A 19,271-nucleotide genomic window follows, 5' to 3' on the forward strand; every position below is an offset into this window, starting at 1 on the left:
TACGTAGTGACCTATATAAAGCTTCTACTCCTGTAAGTTTTACTCAAGTAGAAGTATTTTAGTCACTGATGAACTGAACACCATATTCCCTCATCAATTACAGCCATTAAAATTTCCTATTAAAATTGCTCCTGCTGAAGTAGCTGAGTGCTTCCACGAGCTGTGCAAAGTGGGCAGAATGGGCACAGGAACCAATGACTGACAAAATCAGCAGGTACACACAGAACCCAACCATTCAGCACGTCATAGTTTGCAAGCATCTTCCTTTCCAGTCAGGACAAACATGACCAGAAGACTGTACATTCCCCAAAGCAGCAGGGAGAACAGCAGTAAGTAGTAAGAAAAATGTCAGTACACTTGACAGCTGTTAGGGGAAAAAATTTTACCAAACAATTCAAGTATTTTTAATCACTGGATTTGCTGGCTATGGATCTTAAATAGTTATCCGGAAGCTTTCTTCTTGGCTTGGAGAGCAGGGCATATACAAGAGCATGCACACTGAGCTGTAATTTATCTGTATACAGAAGCATACGTGGACACTGCAAATGATACTGTTTCAGATTGTTTTAAAAGTATTTTATATGCTTGTGTTGCATATCATAAGTGTACAAAAGCTAAAATAGAATTGATTAATGCTTATTTACTAATAACAAAAATATCTAGACACATCCAATATATTCTCTACAGTATCCTATGAGTTCAGTGAACTGTAGTGTAGAAATCAGCAGGGGGGCATTGTCCGCCTCAGTTACAGGCACAATCTAAAATCCTTACCAGAAAATAACAGGGAGTTGTACTGACTCTACACCTCAGAGCAGAGCTGGGAGTAACCTTTGAGCTAGTTACTTGTAAAAAAACATAGCAGAGCGACAAAAATTTGCTGGTTTCTGTCAATACTAAACCCTAACTGATAGCAAAGCTAAAGGCAAGAGCAGGATTTTGATCAACAGAGGTTTACTCCTGGCTTTAGGACAGTCAAGGAAGAGAGGAAACTTCTGGGAATGGGAAAATCAAATACATTGCAATTGACTGTGTAGGAGGCATCTATATTGAATAAATTGAAGAAAACCACATTTGAGCTTTTTGCTCCCCCTGGTGAAATGCTTTGGCAAGATACTGGACAAGAGCATTGCCAGTCATATTGTGATCCACTGGTGCACACAACTTGAGTTTCTAGAAAGACCTGTGGGATCTGTGGGTTTGCGCTTAGCGTGCAACCGTTGAGTTCTAAACACAGCTTCCTCATGACACCTGCCTTCACAGCAGCCTTACTGAAGCTGGGTGAGTGTGGTGGTTTGACCCTGGCTGGAAGCCAGATGCCCACCAAAGTTGCTCTATCACTCCCCTTTTCAGCTGGGGAGAAAATATATATTTAGCGGCTTAGGAGCTGAGACAAGGACAGGGAGAGATCATTCTGCAACTCAGGACACGGGCAAACCAGACACAGAATTTAAAAAAACCTCTCTAATTTATTACACTACACACACAGTGAAACCAGAGTCAGATGAGAAGTACAACGAGATCTTAAAATATCTCCCCCCCACCCCTCCCTTCTTAGCAGACTTCAATTTAGTCATTATTTCTCTCCCTTCCTCCCCCTCTCATTGTGACACAGGGAGGGGCAGGGACTGGGGGTATGGGGGGTTTGGTCAATTCATCATGAGTTGTTTTCTTTCTCAGTCAGGGAGGGAGGCATTCCTCATACCCTTCCCCTGCTGCACCATGGGGTCCCACCCATGGGAGACAGTCCTCCATGAATGTCTCCAATGTGAATCCTTTCCCACAGGGCCTCAGCTCTTCACCAGCTGCCCGGGCATGGGTCACATCTATGGGGTGCAGTGATAAAATCATAGAATGTCTCAGTCTCTCAGGCCCAGACTGCTCCAGCCTGGAGTCACAAGCACCCCCCTCGGCAAACCTGCTTTGGTGTGGGTCTCTTGCTCATCTGTGTCTGTCTTCCCATGGGCTACAAGTGCTGGCAGGGGCTTGCTCCAACACGGGTCACTGCATCTTCTGTATGTCTCCACCTGCTCCAGCGTGGGGCCTCTCTACGGGCTACAGGTGGGATCTCTGCCTTTTCCATGGGCTGCAGGGGAACACCTGCTCCACCATGGGTTTCTTCACAGGCTGCAGGGGCATCTTTCTGGCATCTGGGGCACCTCCCCCCCACCTGGCCCCCACCGGCCTTGGTATCTGCACAGCTCCTTGTATTTTCTGACTCCCTTCTCTACTGGTAAAAAGTGGCTGCTTGTTTGGTTTTTTTTCCCTTAAATGTGATTCCCAGAGACACTGTGACCATTGCTCATGGGCTCGGCCTTGGTCAACAATGACTCTGGTCTTGAGTTGTCTGGTGTTTACTCTCTTGGGCCAATGGAAAGCTTCTAGCTGCTTCTTGCAGAAGCCACCCCTGCAGCTGCACACCTGCACCCTGCAGCACTACCCCACAAAACTACAACAGTGAGTGTGGTGCTCCTTTCACTTTGTACCACCCCCTCTCAGCAGTGCATTTCCAAGGCTGTCCATTTAAAGTATAGTAAGTTTTCTACATCAGTCAGAGAGAAAAAAATGCCCTTGCAAATCTGAGAGGCCTCCAGTCTGCACAGTCAATCCAGCCAGCCACCTCTTGGTAAAATAAGAACTGGCTATATATTTCAGCAAATACCTGCTTTTCTTTGCTGCTGTTATCCAAATGCAGATGTAAGAAGAATCTGATCATGGCATTTTCTCAGCTAGATGAGTATTAACTTAGGACAAAGCAACAGGGAGATCCTGACTGATCCATGAGTCTTGATTTGAGAAGAGGTCTGCTGCTATTGCAGAGTTGTCCAAAGGTTGCAGAGGAAGAAAGGGAGAATTCATTGTCACCTTGGCCTTGCCCTGTCAGCAGACCTCACGTGAGAAGAGCTCTCTCCTGTCCTGCAGTGGCCAGCACCAGATCATAAATACTGATAGTGGCTAAATAGTTGGCTTTCCCTCTCTTGACATCATGTTATGTGAAAGCTGAGGTACACAGGTAAAGAAGGAGCCATCTCAATTCTATATAACCAACTCCCAGTTCTTACAGCCTCCCCACAATCCTCATCCCATTTTCAAGCTCAGTCCTTCTTTCTACCAGCACCAGATGTATCACCACAGTCTGTGATAGACCCAACTGTCTCTTTCAGCACAAAAGGACCACTTACTGTTTCTTGCTACAACCAGAACTGACAGTCCTTTGAAGGCACAAGGAATATGTGAGCTATAAGGAAGAACTGCCATAGGAAAAGGTAACTTTTGGAACCCAAGTGAGGAAGGAGAGGGAATTACCAACCCGTGACAGGACTTGTTCACTATCAGTAATCTCCTATTTAGAGGTTGCATTCTTTGAGCTGTTGAACTTGTCATCTCATAGCCCAGTTTCAACCATCAAGAAGTTATTCACATTAGCCTCCATTTTCTTCTGTGTATATTCCACCTCATGACTCCACTCCATGTCTGAACAATTGTTATCCTCTCCCCAGCCTCACACCCACACATTGCAAGTAATTGTTGACTGCTTACTTCTCAGTGACTCACTGCCTGACCAGCCTATTCACTGTATGTTCAGCCATTTGATCTCTAAGGCACCATAAACACATAAAAATACTTTATAAAACTCTGGCAGGGCTGCTTTTCAAATAGCAGATGTAACTGACTCTTGTTTTGGTTTCCACCAGAAAGATTACAGACACACTGTGTTTAGTCAACAGAGGAAGTATAAAGGCTGAAGGACCATATTCCTGTAGATGTCTGTCTTATGAAGGTTCACAGGCCTCTGCCTCTTCTCCAACCTCAGCTCCTTCCTCATCCTCCCTGGTATTTGTCTGAGCCTGCTGCAAAAGTCTGGGCCCTGCCAAGCCAATAACCAGAGCTCCAATTGGTGCAGTGATCAAGATAGCCAGAAAAGCTACTGTCAGTACGTCCATTCCATACTTCTCCAGTTGCTCATCCTCATGACTTCTCGCTGTATCCAGGGCAAGGGAACCTATTGCAGCCTGAAGGAAAAGAAAATGGTTGAGATGGAGCAAGTAACTTTAAGCACTGAAAGAGGAAAAAAGGGACTAATCATCAGGCAACAGGTAACATAAATTCGATCTTTTTACTGAATTCAACCCATTTGTTTATAGGCAGCACGTAGAAAAATAAAAGTTGTATTATTACACTTGTGAGAACAATTTTCACTTGGCTACACTTGATCATTCCGAAGCTAATGAGCTTGTTTGGGTGGTTCCCTCCTGTGAAGGACATTGCTTAGCTGCTGTGTTACCCACGTTTTTGAAGGATGTGTGATTCATGAAATGGGCCAGTGTATTGTGTATTGCAGCTGTTCAAATGCCACCCTTTGAGAATGCATCCTGACCGCAGTCAACTAGTGGCAATTCCTGAAAAGTTAGTTCAAAAATGTTGCAATAATCCTTGCTTCTTATTATTAACTTTTGTTTGCAAGTAATTGTGCTTCTGAGGCAAAGCCTAAATGACTTAACTGACATAAAGGAGCAGCAAGAGAAGCCTCAGGCTGGCTGCATAGGGATACGGTAGTCAGGCTACCCCTTACCAAAATGACCACAATCTGAAAATCCATTCTGAGCCTCTGGTATGACCGTCCCTGCAGACACTTCATGTGTAAGAGGGAAACACTTTTACCTTTGTTTTGAGAGTTCTCAGAATGTACATGTCACAATAGTTTGAATAGCTGAGAAATAGTTGAACTTCCTGTGATAGATATATGTACAGTTCACCATCACTGAGTAAAACCCAGGGTTCAAGTGAAACACCTTCACGTAGAAGGCTCTCCATACACTTTTTCAGCAGTTAGGGCAGTTTAGAATATGAACCATCTGTATATTACAGTCTGCTATTACTAAGCCCAGTCCTCTCCCTGTTCACTGCTGTGGTAGCGGTTACAAAGTGCTAAGGACAATAGATTTACCCTGAAATGAAAGTGATGGCAGGTTTCTTACCTGGACGGTGGCTTTGGGAATCCATGCCAATGAGACAAATACTTTCTCCTTGAAATTAAACCCAGCAAAACACACCATCAGGAATGTTGCTATGATTCGCACAACTAGGGCAATGCCTAATGTAGCAATGCAGAGCCCTGCAACAAAGACAAGAACTTCTTAGTACTTTTGTGCATAGGTGACTGAGGTGAATAAGCCTACTAAAATTGTAGCTTTACAGTGGGGTTGGTTTTTTTTTGGGGGGGGGGGAGGGGGAGGAAGTCAGCTGTAGTCTGCTTTGCTCTAGATTTCTTCATAGAGATTTTTTGGAAGCCAGTGGTGAAAGTTGAATAATTAGTGAGTAATCTTACCAACAGTTTCAGGCCTAAGAGACATAACAGATACTTCTGCTCCAATTAAACCAAAAAGGAAAGGTTGAAAGATATTCCATGCAATTCCAACAATTTTTTCTACTTCCCTCTGCAAAAACAAAAACTATGTTTAAATTCACAACAATATGGCCAAGTAGACATAACATTTAATTAATCAAAAGACAAAGTGAAAACGTATCATCAATTGTCCAGAATTGCTTCACCTTCTCTGACCTAGTACTAAAAGATTCAAAATCAGTTGTGCCCCTTTCTAAGGTCAGTGTCTCTAGTTTGGCAGTAAATAAATGCTTGCTATCTCAAGATGAGAAAGAAAAGTCACTGATGTTTAAAAAGTAGGAGAGCAGCCTACAGACAAAAAGGGGAAAATAAAGCATAGTTGATTTTCAGTACTTGGGAAGATGTAATTTGAACAGCTTTGCCATGGTGTTTCTGAGCCTTTGGGAACTGCCTGTTCTTCCATTTGTAACTGAGCACAGTCAGACCCTCAGGAGTTTCAGCCGTGCCCTAACTCTGAGGGCAGCGCAAGCAGTCGGAGACCTGTCTCCCTCTGAGCAGGAGCAAAGTCAGACTGAGCAAGTCTGAAATCCTGTACTAGTAAGAAGTGTTGAACTTCCAAGTGTGAGACACTGCACAAGGGAAAAGCCAGCTTTTTTCTTTGAGTTTGAACTTTACACCTAACAATTTTCCCTAAACAACTGCTGCCAGGATAAACAGGAATCCTCCACTTGTGTAGGGAGGTACACACAGTGTACCTAATAGCACTTCTTTTTTAGTTAAGTGGGTTCTACAACAGCAAGTGAACCTTCAGGCTGGAGTGTGTGGAAAATAGAAGTGCAGTTCTCTGTCATCTAATAATCAGTCTGGAGCCTAGGATATGTACTGTCCTCAATGTTCTCTCTGCAGACCATCTCTTGGAATGGAATGGTAGATGGCTAATACAAAAACTTCTGTAACCTTACAGAGAACAAAGTGGAAATACACAGATTTCTAAACATTCTTATTAGTCTCATTTATCCTTGTTATCTCACCTTTTACTTTCTTGGCAATATTTTTAAAAAAATAATCTTCACAGATGTTTATTGCCCATTTAACTGTTCCAGCAATAGGTACAGCGTTCCTTGTTCTCTGTGGATAGTATTTGCTAAGTGACTTCCACAAGAGACAGTAGGAGGCAGTAGCCTTTGAGAAGCTCAGCAGGAAAACCTTGTTAATATAAGTCTCTTTTGCATGGCTTAAGAACAGCTTGTGGGCATTTCTCTATCAGTATGTTAGGCTCTTTATTGCTTTATAGTCACATATGGGAACTTTCTGTCATGCTAAAGTTGTCCAAAACAGATGTAGAATGTTTGGGGTTTTTTAATCTGTACACCTCCTAAAGTTTCATAAATATACCATTACCACTACTGACAAAAATTCAAACTCCTGTCAGGCTACATATTCAAAGGAGTTTTGGTATGATATGTTGCTTTATGTAAGCATTCACCTTTTCTTCAGACCATCCCACACCTGCGACAAAAGCTAAGACCAGTGTGCAGAGCCCTCCTGATCCAGGGAAGCCAAAGTAGATGCTACCAAAAACAGCAAACATGGACAGCCCAAGTACAAAACATGACCTCTTCCATGCCAGAGATGCCTACAGCCAAGGAAAGAAGCAAACAAAAAAAGTAAATTTATTTTAGGTTTCTTCTGTTAATTTTGAAAATAACAATTGCCAACAACTATTGTGAAAGAATCAAAGCTTTAAGTGATACTTGAACTACTCTGTTGAGTTAAGGGTTTTTTTTGGATGTTCATTCCTAAAAAAATTGTAATTCTGGAAGTTTAATATTTTCTTTCCTCTGCCCATCCAAAAATCTTATTGTCAATAGGTTTTTTGTATCTCACAGAACATGATGCTCTAGCCTAGCAGTCCTGCTTCAACTCTTTGATAACAGGATTTTCTACTTATGCAGTCAAGTACTAGAACAGTTTATCCAAGGAGAGGTGAAATCCTTGCCACTGGAGCTTTTTAAGGACAAGTCAACAAACATTTGCCAGGGACAGTCTAGCTTTATTTGATCCAATCTCACAGTAAATGGTTCTGTCTCTGACATTGTTCCCCAGTTCTGCTTATCTGTTTAGTTCCTGTAATCACACTTCTTATGTTAGTTAATAGGATTAAAATCAGGTCCCTCTGAGGACAATACATGATTTGCAAATTTACTTCAGTAGTCCAGAACATATCAACTTCCACAATTTTCTGTTCACTTAATTGCCCCTTGATAGTAAATTAATCTACCACTTTATAAAGGTAACACATTCTAATTAGGGCTAATGATGTGCCCAATCACTTAGAGCCTACAACTTGTCCACTTATATTTGATTTTACGCCTATGGGAAACATCTTATAGAAGTAAATGTGTAACACATCAATATAATTGATGATTATTTTACTGTTTGAATTGGGTATCAGACCCTTTCTCTTTTATATGTGGATGTTTCCACCACCCTCAGTGAGAGCAGGATGGGGAGCTGGGTTCCAAACTCTGCATCAGGAAGGACTGTGAGATGATACGTTGTTATTGTTGCAGTGAACCTGCAATAACCTATGAAACACATCTGCACTCACAAGGATCTGCAACCTGGAAGCTGCTAGTGCTGTACACAGTTTTCACCGAAAGCAGTTTCATGTGAAGCTTGGAAATTAATGACTTAAGAACATCATCCCTTAGCAAAGAATCTCTGCTTTATAAAAAGTTTGGTTTACTGGATTTTTACCTGATCACGGCTTGGGAAATAACGAACAAACATCCCCAGAATCCCCCCAGCTGCTATGCCAACAGCAACTTCCAGCACTCCACGGAGCAAGTTATAGAGAGTAGAACCTATTGGCAAGAGATAAACAGGTTCAGTATGCCATACACAAACCCTTCATGCACAAACCACACTGCTGACCTACGAGGGTGATTCCAGCACGGTGTCTGCTTTTAATTACTTGGGGGCAAAGCGGTTCAGAAGCAAAAGAGCTGGATAGTGCAACTTTGTCTCTCTGAAAGCTCATGCAAAGAGAACATGCCAGAGAAGCCAGAGAAAGAGCCACTGCGAGAACATTGCCAACCCCAAGGAAATTTGAAAGCACTTAGTTTGGGCACGTAGGGACCAGACTTGACAGCTGAGTGAGCAGACATGGGAAAATTGTCTTCTGAGAGTGTGACCCACAACTCAGAGCGGACAATGTTACACCAAGACTTATGATGGTGGGTAATTTCCCTCCCAGTATTCCTTTACAACATTAAGTTACAAACCAGTCATTTGCAACAGCATGCACGTTCTTCAAAATATCACTGTTCATTCTGGATTTCACCATGTACAGATTAATGAGCATACCAGAAGAGAAAGCCATCCCAAGGCACGTGTTGAAGCCTGTGATTGCCAGAATGTCATCAATGCTGCCAGCTGCCATTAGCAAAGTTGGGACACCTTTCTCCACGCCATAACCCCCAGCTTGTAATATCAGCATTGAGGGAACCACCACAGCTGGTGAGACTGCACCTAAAACAAAACTGAAAACACAGGTTCAGCTTCTCATAAAAAGAAAGCACTCAAAAATCTTCAAAACATTGACATATTTGTACTTTCAACGTATAAATAAATATAACTTTTCCTTACATTTCCCTGCAAATTTAAAGCAAGGGTATTTCTGTGCAGATTTGCAGTCAGCTCTTAATTCTTGCCCAGCTCCAGAGTATTAAAAGTAAAGGGCTCCACAGACTAAGACCTGAGTTTGCACTGCAGACAAGTTATATTCCCTGATATATGCCTTGGGTTGTCCCATGTAGGAACCCAGTCTCAACACGCTTATAACTCTGTAGCCCAGTTCCTTCTCATAAAAAACAGTGTGCAGCAGAGGAAAAGCTCATCCATCTTGCTCCACTATATGGGTCTGGACCAAGTCCACCAGTTTAGATAGAACTAGAAGGAAAAGGTTTCCTCCTCAAGGATATTACTCCAGAGTATCACAAACAATTTTCTTATGCTTGACTTATGACAGGAAGTCTGTCCTGTGTGCACCTCTCTATGAGGAAATAATGAATTCCAGCATGTGCCAAATTCTCTATCATTTTCTATCCATAAAAGCCCCCCTGTGTTGTGGTTAAAGACTCAGGAATCACACCACCCTTCTTCAAGTGCTCAGATCACAAACACTAAAGAGTTAGGATGCAAGTACGCCTCCACAGCCTGGAAATGTGACCTTTAAATTAGCCACAGAGCCAGACATGAGCATTAAGTAAGTGCAGAGCTTCCTTGCTGGCATTAAATGGAGGTCTCAGCGCAGAGAACTTACTGCTCTTGGATCATTTAACCGTAGCACGAAAACAGGCACCTTTGTCATACAGGAGAAAAGAGAGTACATTACCCTAATATAAATCCCCATTGCCATGGCAAATGCATGAACAAGTAGGCAAGAACAGCAGCTGTGCACGTTTCTGTGATGCACGGTCCGAAAGAAAGCCGCAAGCAGACTGCTTTAAGCTTCTTAAGAGCCTGCAATATACAAGCACATTCAGACATTGGTACCAGTACCCTTGGCTTTATTGAGAGGAAGTACATTTCTGATCTGATACGGTTTCTTAAAAGAATCCCCTCTGAGCTGCAGTACAGAATGCGACAACTTTACATGACCTAAGCCGGAGAGATAGGCTTGAGCACAACTGGATTGGGATATGTAATTCCAAGTGTGGCAGTGAAACCCACTGAATCTAGGTTTGATAAGGTTCCTGCACGTCACAGGAAGGAGAAAATTCTCTTTGGCTTCTTGTCCAGAGCAAACCAAATGTGAGAAGCTGGACTAGCTGGGATCCATCTGAAAAGTGCATCCTCAATGCAGCTGACTTATCCACAATTACTTGAGCTCATTTGCTCCATCCACAGAAGGTTTTGCTATAATCCCATAAGTTGCATGAGTGCCCTCAAAAAAATTATCCCAAAATCCACAAAGAAATCATGAGAAGTTGTAGAGGTACATAAATTTAGCACAAAGAGCCAGGCATCTCTTTCAGCTTGCTCTCATTTGATTTCCAGCAGATTAAGTTCCATTTGCCTCAGCAATTTCTGTTCAAAAATTGCCCTAAAACAGTGTATTTACTTGCAGCAGCTGCCTTTAATAGTCAGTCACAAAGATGACTCTGCTAGGACAGATCCTAGATTTTTAACACAGTTAAATAAATAAATAACTAAAATAATCAATGACTTGCACTTTTTACCAGCACACTTTATCCCAGCATTATTAGGACTGAGAATCACCAGAGCAACTGGTATCTGTTTTTGTAGCTTCAATGACATGAGGAACTGCATCAAAGCAAATGACAGCTTTGGTTGGCACATGGGAGAAAAATGAGTTAAACAAAGTTCCTTTGGCAAGAAAAGCTGTTATGGAATAGAAAGAAAAGCGCTGTCACAGAACTGGGCACCTGCAAGTTGTGTGTAACACAATATGTTGTCCATATTCATACAAGCTTCAATGTCTTGGAAAAAACGATGATGGTAATTTAAGAAACCAGGCACCTTTCAAGAATGACAGAACCCTATTTTCCTAACTCTCTGCAGTGTTGGCAACTCCCAAATTTTCATCTTGGTTAAGAAAAGTCAGTGTAGAAGTTCTGAACTAGCTATACTTGACTCAAGTTTTATATAAACTTTAAACAGCCCCTGAAATAGATACAGGACAATATGGTACAGCTTTAGTTTTGATCAAACCAAACTTTCGCCTCTTAAATTTGTGGAACATCATGTTCCACTGAGAAAGACCATCTTTTTGTTCACAGGAGTATTATGGGCTTTATTGTGACATGAAGCATTGTTTCTGTAGTGCAGCAGGACTCATCTTTGCAATTAATGTATTTGCTTTAAAATGGCAACATTAAAAAAAAAAACAAACCCAAGTAAAAAAGACACACAAGTTGGAGGGTTTTTTTGATTGGTTGGGTTTTTTTTTGTTGTTGTTTGTTTCTTTGGTTTTTCTTTGATTGGTGTCAACACAAAAAACATTCTCTTCCATTACTTGCTTTAGTTGGCTGTGTAAGTTGATGGGGAGTTTGTCACGCTTCCTGACAAACCATGATGGAGCACATGTCCTCAAAGCATGCTGCTTACAAAATCCAGGAAATTTCTTTAAGGCAAGTGGGAAAGTGGTCATAGCATCGGTTTTCTTCAGGTATTTTTTGGCTTGCTCACCTACTCTACAAATCCAACTGCCAAAATTAACATATGATTGAACAACAGAAACTATGCTTCCTGTAATGGTCTAATCTGCAGATCCTCTAGGACTGAACAGTTCAATATTTTTGACAGAACCAATTATTCTTTTCTTTTTTTCTGAGAACCGTTGCATAGTTTGCCTCACAGAAAGGGCTGGTGCCATACCTTTGGATCCAGGCCGAGCCCTGCTCGGGTCAAGATAATTGAAAGAGCAATATTCCTCAGTGACACAGACCAGCGCAGGTTTATCTGGACAATGGCACTAACGAATGGGGTATTTCGGATGAGGAAACCAGCAAGTAGCATCCCTTAAATGAAAGCAAATAAACTCTTGTCAGATGATTTACATTTATTGCACTGAAAGCTTGGACAGAATTCTTAAAAACAGGCAGCATATTATGTATTTATGAGAGACAAAGAAACAGTTATTGTCTGAGTATTAGCCATGTTTTAACGATGGGGACCGAGACATGGAAAGAGAGACACACATTTAAAGCAATTGAAATGGCCTAAGAACACACCAGGTCACCAAGAAATAAATCTTCAGGATGCTGACACACAGTTTTAGTCTAAGTCAACAGAATTCAGCTTTTTTCACCAGGTGCAGGTCATACTTACCATAAGCAGACACCTCTGCATCCTTAAATGTATTTTTCATGTTAAAACAAGCTAACAAGCAAAGAGGAAGATTGTCTAATATTGCATATCAGTTGGAAATTGTTAAAAATCCTCTTATGTGTGAGAAATCCAGTTATCATAGGAACCATAATGCTGAGTTCATTGGGAAATACAATCTAAAACAGCTATTCATGGGAATTGACATTTTTAAACACTCTGGTAATATGACTCTTCTGGAAAGAGGGAAAACCTCAGGAACTTACTCTTATCCTCCATTTGACCTACTTGCAAGTATTAAACTTTTGTGAATATTAGCAAAACTGTCCAATCAGAAACTTCCTCCAAACCTGTCAGAACTGTAGTTCTGAAAGGACACAGAAAACAGTGCAGGAAAGGGTGAATTTAAATACAGATTCGCAGGGATTCGTTGTTGGTCCTGGATGATTCAAAGATAGATTTTTTTGTGGTATAATTTTCTATTAGTCATGCTAAGGAACTGGAAAACAGAAAAGACAAGAAAAACACTGTGCTTAGGTTGGTCCCTCCTTGATGTGAGCCTTGGCTGGGGACTTGATTTGTGCTGGAACATGCTAAACATTTGGCCATTGTTCTTCCCAGCACCTCCCAGAAAAACAGCAGTGGCATAATTCATCTGCAGTACCTCATGACTATTGTATCAGGGTAGCATGATGATCACACGCTCTATCCAATGTTTCCTTGAGGTCTAAGTCACTAGAGCTACCCTGATCTAGAAAACTAGCTAAAGCAAGAAAACTCCACCTCAAAGGATACCTTAATTGTTCTGCAGAAACCTCTGTGCAGTGTATACCTAAAATATACTATGTGACTGCTTCCATAGGAATTTCACTCTTTTTTCCCCTCAGGCAGAGGCTCTCCATAAGGTGCATCAGTGCTCAGACAGCCACATTAAACCCAACTCCATCTAGCACAAGTGGATTAAATATATGTATAAGTTCTAGATTTTTATTGTTAGTGTAAAAAAGAATATTCAAACACATGGGCTATCTTCTGGCTCAGATTTCCCCAGTTTTCCTCAAAGACTGCGGATCTGAACAATGAACTCTGCCCTAAGCAGCTCAAGACATGTGCTGTCATGCTTCAGTTTCTGTTGTTCACTGTTACCTGTCTGACAAGCAGTTTCATGCTCAAACCCTTTTAGATACAGAAGTTAATTTTAAAAAAGTAAACAAACACAATCCAAATGGTCAGAATCTTTAGTTTTAAGGGGGTGTGCTTACTTAGAAAGGGCAGTCTTCCTGCATTCTGCATTCTCTGTTCCTGCTACTGTAGGCATGAGTGCTATATGCAAAACTTCCCTCCCTCTCATTTGAATTGTTTCCCTTGCTTGTGAAACTGAGCGGAGCAAGAGCACACATGCTGCACAGGGAGCTATCTAGCCCTTCTGCAAGCAGTGCTACTGTGGGAGGCATACCACCAGTTACGCAGGTTACAAAATCACATCTGCATGCTACAGGCAGGTATTTGAGCCCACTCTGCCACGAAGTTTTACCTTCTATCATGGCCCTTACTCATTCAGGCACTAAGCATTGTAAGGGGCAGCATACAGCTGGGGAGAAGAATCCAGAGTGTCAGTTTTCAGCTTTGTTGACATCACAAGATTGCACCGATCTAACCAAAACCTCCTCCAGGGAAGAAGTCTGAAAAGATTCTAATGATGTCAAAATGAATAGCATGTTCATCTCCTTCTTCTATTTTTCATTTTTATGTAAAATAAAATAAGATGTTGATATGAAAAACAATGTTATGATTGTTTCAAGATTACTTTCTTCAGAAGTATTCCTTGTAGTGAATTTATTTTCTCAGGTTTCAGTTATCCTGAGGTAAAGGAAGGAAAAGAAAGAAATTTGGATTCTCAGTGGTATGGATTTCCTGCAGCTTTTTCTTTGGAAAATATTTTCATTGTCCAAGAAGTACGTGAAGTGGCTCAGCAATAATTCCCTTACGAATTAGGTATTCTACAGTAACAGGAAGTCCAGATTAAGATTCCTGTCTAGTGATATTAAAAGCAAAGTTTAAGTAACTATGGCACAGGGGACTAAAAGACAATAACCTATACAGTTCTCTGGCCTCCAAAGAGTGAAGAGGAGAGCCTCAGTAACACACAGACTATTTCATTGGAGTAGGAAATTTTGCACCTTCTTGGAGAGGACCAGATGAAAAGCACTGAGTGTGATACAGTTGGTTTTGTTCCTGATGCAAACACATCTGGTATGCAGATATTACTTGACAGTTTAAACATCACAAATATACAGGAAGAAAAGAAGGAAGGATACCTTACCCAGAAGAGCAGGGAGAGGTGGTAGCGTTCGTATTTTAATTAATCCGAAAATTTTACCTCCAATGACAGCAAAAAAATAAAGAAACAGAATTCCAAACAGGTTTCCACCTGGGAGACACTCAGTCCCAGTGATGGACCAAACCACAGCCCAAACCAGGACCACAACTGCAACTGAAACAAACCAAGAAATATTAATATTGTATCATGTCTTACAGATAACTTTGTTTCTTATTAGATCACATTTGGTTTTATACTAAGGAAAAAAGTACCATGACTTTTAGAAATGAAATAATTTACCTTTAAAATTAGTTAAATCGTAACAATGTGTTTATGTTGTAGTTTGGCTACAATAAGCACACAACCATTTGCTCACTCTTCCCCCCAGTAGGATAAGGTAGGGAATCAAAAAGGAAGAAGGTAAACCCCATGGTTTTAGATAAAGACAATTTAATAGGACAGAAAAGAAAGGTGATGATGATAAAAGAATTTACAGAGCAAGCATAACTGCTCACTACCCTAAGCCAATGCTCAGCTAGTTCCTGAGCTGCATCACCTGGTGGCCAACTCCCTAGATATATACTGCACGTGATGTCATATGGCATAGAATATCCCTTTGGCCTTTTTGGGTCAGCTGTCCTGGCTGTGTCCCCTGCCAGCTTCTTGTGCACCCCCAGTCTGGTCTCCTCACTGACAGGGCAGTGTGAGAAGCTGAAAAGTCCTTGACAGCTTAGAAACAACTGAAATATTAGTGAGTTGTTAACATCACTCTCACCCTAAATCCAAGCTGCAGCATTATGAGAGCTCCAAGGAAGAAAATTACTTCTGTCCCAGCTGAAACTAGGATAGTTTAATCTCTGATGTTCTTATATTATAGATGCCAAGATACTTTAAAAATGGTAACAGGAACATCGTTAGGGACCTGAAAGTACTGACTGAGCCTTGGGCCACTGTGAAAGGCACTTAATAGGCCCCAACTTAAAGAAAAGACTTTCATTACCTTATCTTGCATTTGCTTATCTCCCTTCAGCTACTTCAGAACTGCAGGAAGAACCTGCTGCTGTAGAGCCTGGTACATCTTTGAGCTAATGCCTGCAGCTCCAGTCTAATTCTTGAAAGAGAGTAAGTATAATTTTTTTGGCTGGATATGCTTGTGCAATGCATTGCTATCACTGGAGGGAAGGGATGAAAAAAAAAGAAAAGAAAAAAGAAAAAAAAGGAAATCAAAGAAGGCCAGCCTGAAGTAATGCAGGTAATTCCCTTGATACAGCAATCAGAGGGATAATGAGCAGGAAAAAAAAATCCTGAAAGATATTATGGGAACATGAAGGAAAATATTATAAAATAAGTGAAAACATTGTAAAATATGTGAAAATATTGGGCTCTTTCCAGGTTCCCAAATCTGTCCCTACAGTTATCCAACAAGAACAGACATGCATAGATATAAGAACAGAAGGCTAAAGGAGAAGAAAAATGTGTTGGATAAATCCCCCTTCCCATAACTGCAAAAATTTTAATTGCATTTTCAGATTGGATTTTTGTTAGTCTTATTTGAGGGTGATAGGTGGCAAAGGGAAGACCAGTAGATTTCCAAACATAAAAGCCCACAAAATCCTAAGTGAGAGAGGAGGGAGGCTGTGGAAGCATCTTTTGTTAGGAAGAGCCTAAAATAACCATTTAGCCACGGGTTCTCTTCTGCGAGCCTTCAGCACAGGGCAAGTCTTAAACAGAACAGGTCCATTTGCCTTGGAGTTCAGATTCTTGGCTTTGCAAGCAGGGCTATTAAGAAACAAAAATCACTGCCAAGTCTCAGATTTGTTGCCTGAATTCAATAAAAAGCCATCCAGTGTGCCAAAAATGTCAATCTGAATGCTCTCATGCCAAAATGAACTATCAAGACAAGAATCAGGAGGTCTTTCTTCTGATGAAAACAATTTGCAATGCAAAAACATACCTGCCACATTAAATAGAGAAGAAATGATTGAGGAACATAAAACTATACATTTAAATCCTTGTTTAACCTATTTTTTTCCTGCTACAACATTGAAACAAAAGTGTGATGTGTAAAATGTAGCTATTGCCCTTCATTACTTTCAAGGACAACAAACAGGCATCATCACATTCAGAGAGATGACTACTTTGTTTGCCATTTCTCAGTTTAATTAAACTTTGTCTTCCTTACTTACCATTTGTCACTGTTTGGGCCAGTAAACCCTGCGGAGGGCAAGTAAAAATTTGCCTCCATGTTCTTGCAGGTATTGAAGATCCTGCTGTCGGTTCCGGAGGTTGGTGAGCACTGTGATTCAAGAGAGCAGTTTCTTCTGTTTGTGTATTCCCATCAGGACCTTTGGCATCTACAGGTGGTCCCTCCTGATTGAAAACAGGGAAACTCTGTCAGAAGTGGTTCTCTATGCATTCCAAGTAGCGTACAAGGCTTGAAATCAGCTCTGATGCACTACATTCACACTGTCTAAAGGCAACTATGTTAACTACACAATTGCTGTAGGAACAGTCCAGTTTTGTACCATATTTGGGATTTCTGGTTATGGGTTTGGTTTTGCATGGCACAAAGAACTGCATAGGAGAGACTGTGGGACATCTGCCTCTATCTGCAACTGACAGGACTCCTGTCCTAGTATGAATAACACCTGCTCAGCAACAATATCAGCTTATTTAACAAAACCACAACATTAACAGGCCAGGTTTAGCTTGTCTTGTATAGCTAAATACTTATCAATATTTTCTATGATTTGCTAGGGTTCTCAATTCAGATTGAATTCCACAATAGTTAGTGATTAGCATCATTCCAGTGAGACAATGTCTTTAATATAACTTAAAAAAATTTCTGCTGCAAAACCCAAACCAACAAAACCTACTTTTGATTATACAAAGATGAAAGATCAGCTGGACAGTACAAGTCTTACTCACATGAACCATTGCTGGAAGGCTGAAGCTGGTAAATCAAGATAGAGATGAAAAAATGCTACCCTGGGAGTAATTTCCTTGAAGAATGGTTCCTTGAAGCTGTTCTCTTATACTGATTCATCTAATTATCCATATGCATAGCCAAAGCAATTTTTGACCATTCTTGGATGTGTGTTTCAATTTTAGCATCCTTATGTATGATAAATTAATCATCTATCTTCCTGCATGATTATTCACCTTCATATCAGCTCATTGTCATAGCATGGACATGGAATTCTTGCCTATGCTGTGGTTTGGCTCTCCTCCAATAATAGTTCCACATTTCCCATTATTTTTCTGTCTCATATCTCTCTCTCTATATATATATATATATATGTCTCCTTTACTCAGAGTCATGGTTGGAACACAAATCTTGTGAGCTTTCAGCACGGAGTTGCTAGGTTACCTACCCTGTGATTCTGTGATCACCAGCTACCCATGTACATAAAGATATGCCATACAGTATTTATCTTTACAGTCAACATTATGCTTGCTCTGAATTACCTTTTGTATTAAGAATTTTATTCTTATATTTACTGCAAGTCTTTTTTAAGGCCATGAAGTCAACTCTAGAAATCTCCCGTGGCAGTTTAAAACTGTGGGGCCTTTTATTTTTGTTAAATATTTATTTATATATAAAATATATAAAAATTATTTTATTTTTTAAATCAAAAGAAGGAAGAGATGCATGAACAACTTTCAGCATGTAGAAGATAGGCATGATATAAAAGCAAAGAATCTTTAGTCCATTTGATTCTCTTCCAAAGCCGATTATAAGAATTATGTGGATGCATTTCCCACCTCAAGCTGAAATTGCAAGCACTGATTTCCAGCAATCCTGCATATCACAGACTTTTAAAAAATGAGTGTTTGTTAGCTGTAAAAAAAATCCTCACTAAGGGGTTTTCTCTTTGTATTCCCTTCTGATGCAGGGATATTAACAAATGTAAGAGAAAGGAAAGGAAAAGGAGGGCTCCCTTGACTAAAACCGTACTTTGACATCCTAATTTATTACCTCACTTTTCTCATGCATTGGAATCATGCCATTTCTCTCACATACTGATGGTTCAGGATCTTCACTGTCATTTGCAGCCTGCTCCTTTACCATTGTAAAAAGTAACAAAGGTAAAAAATTTAGAGAGAAGCAAAGAATATCTTCCTGATGCAGGACTTCTCAGTGATGTTGCTTCCTTCCCCAGAAATCAGGTGAAAAAACTCTCATAGCCCAGCTTGGAAGTCAGTGGGTCTGCATGCCCAGGTATGCTGTATAGAAGATACAAACTAACAGAAGAACAGTATTAAGCTTATGAAATTAAGCACTAAAAAAATATAAAATTACAAAACACCCCACCCCAAACCTACGTTTTAGAACCATGGTGATCTTGGCTAACCTGTTATTTCCTTCTGAAAAGTACAGCTGCAATATACATATATTTATTCCTCTTATCAGCACAAGATAAAGCCTATTTTATGTCAACACCACTTAGCAGTTCTGAAAGTATCTCAGGGCCTGTGTGCCTGGCAAAGCAAGTGGCCATTTCATACAGCCAACAACACCTACAGTTTCTAAGGCACACACAGGAGCCGATGCTTTTTCCTCAACTTAGACCTGCCCAGATCCAGTTTGATTTTCAGTGAAATATTCAGGACCATCGTTCCGTTAGACATCACTAGTCATAAAAATTGAGTATCTAAGAAACAGAAGATGCCTGAATAAAGATCAGGACTATGCACAACTTGTGCTCTATATTCAGGTGTGCCTGATTAATGTGGCTCTTCTTTCCT

The 19,271-nt window shown here is 40.7% G+C and overlaps 1 protein-coding gene across 1 annotated transcript; it reads right to left on the minus strand.

Annotated features, from left to right (window-relative positions):
- Nucleotides 1–1,554: 1,554 nt before the first annotated feature.
- Nucleotides 1,555–18,594, minus strand: LOC311191206 (sodium/hydrogen exchanger 9B2-like; the record flags this gene model as incomplete). The annotated part of the gene is made up of 11 exons (XM_084263312.1): nt 1,555–4,013; nt 4,980–5,116; nt 5,330–5,438; nt 6,834–6,983; nt 8,108–8,214; nt 8,717–8,892; nt 9,747–9,874; nt 11,753–11,895; nt 14,526–14,696; nt 16,709–16,892; nt 18,502–18,594. 11 exons carry the CDS (start codon nt 18,592–18,594, stop codon nt 3,774–3,776), a joined length of 1,638 nt encoding a protein of 545 aa, XP_084119438.1. The 3' UTR covers nt 1,555–3,773.
- Nucleotides 18,595–19,271: the final 677 nt, after the last annotated feature.

This window comes from Gallinula chloropus (assembly GCF_964237585.1).
Source record: "Gallinula chloropus genome assembly, chromosome: 4".
NCBI lineage: Eukaryota > Metazoa > Chordata > Aves > Gruiformes > Rallidae > Gallinula > Gallinula chloropus.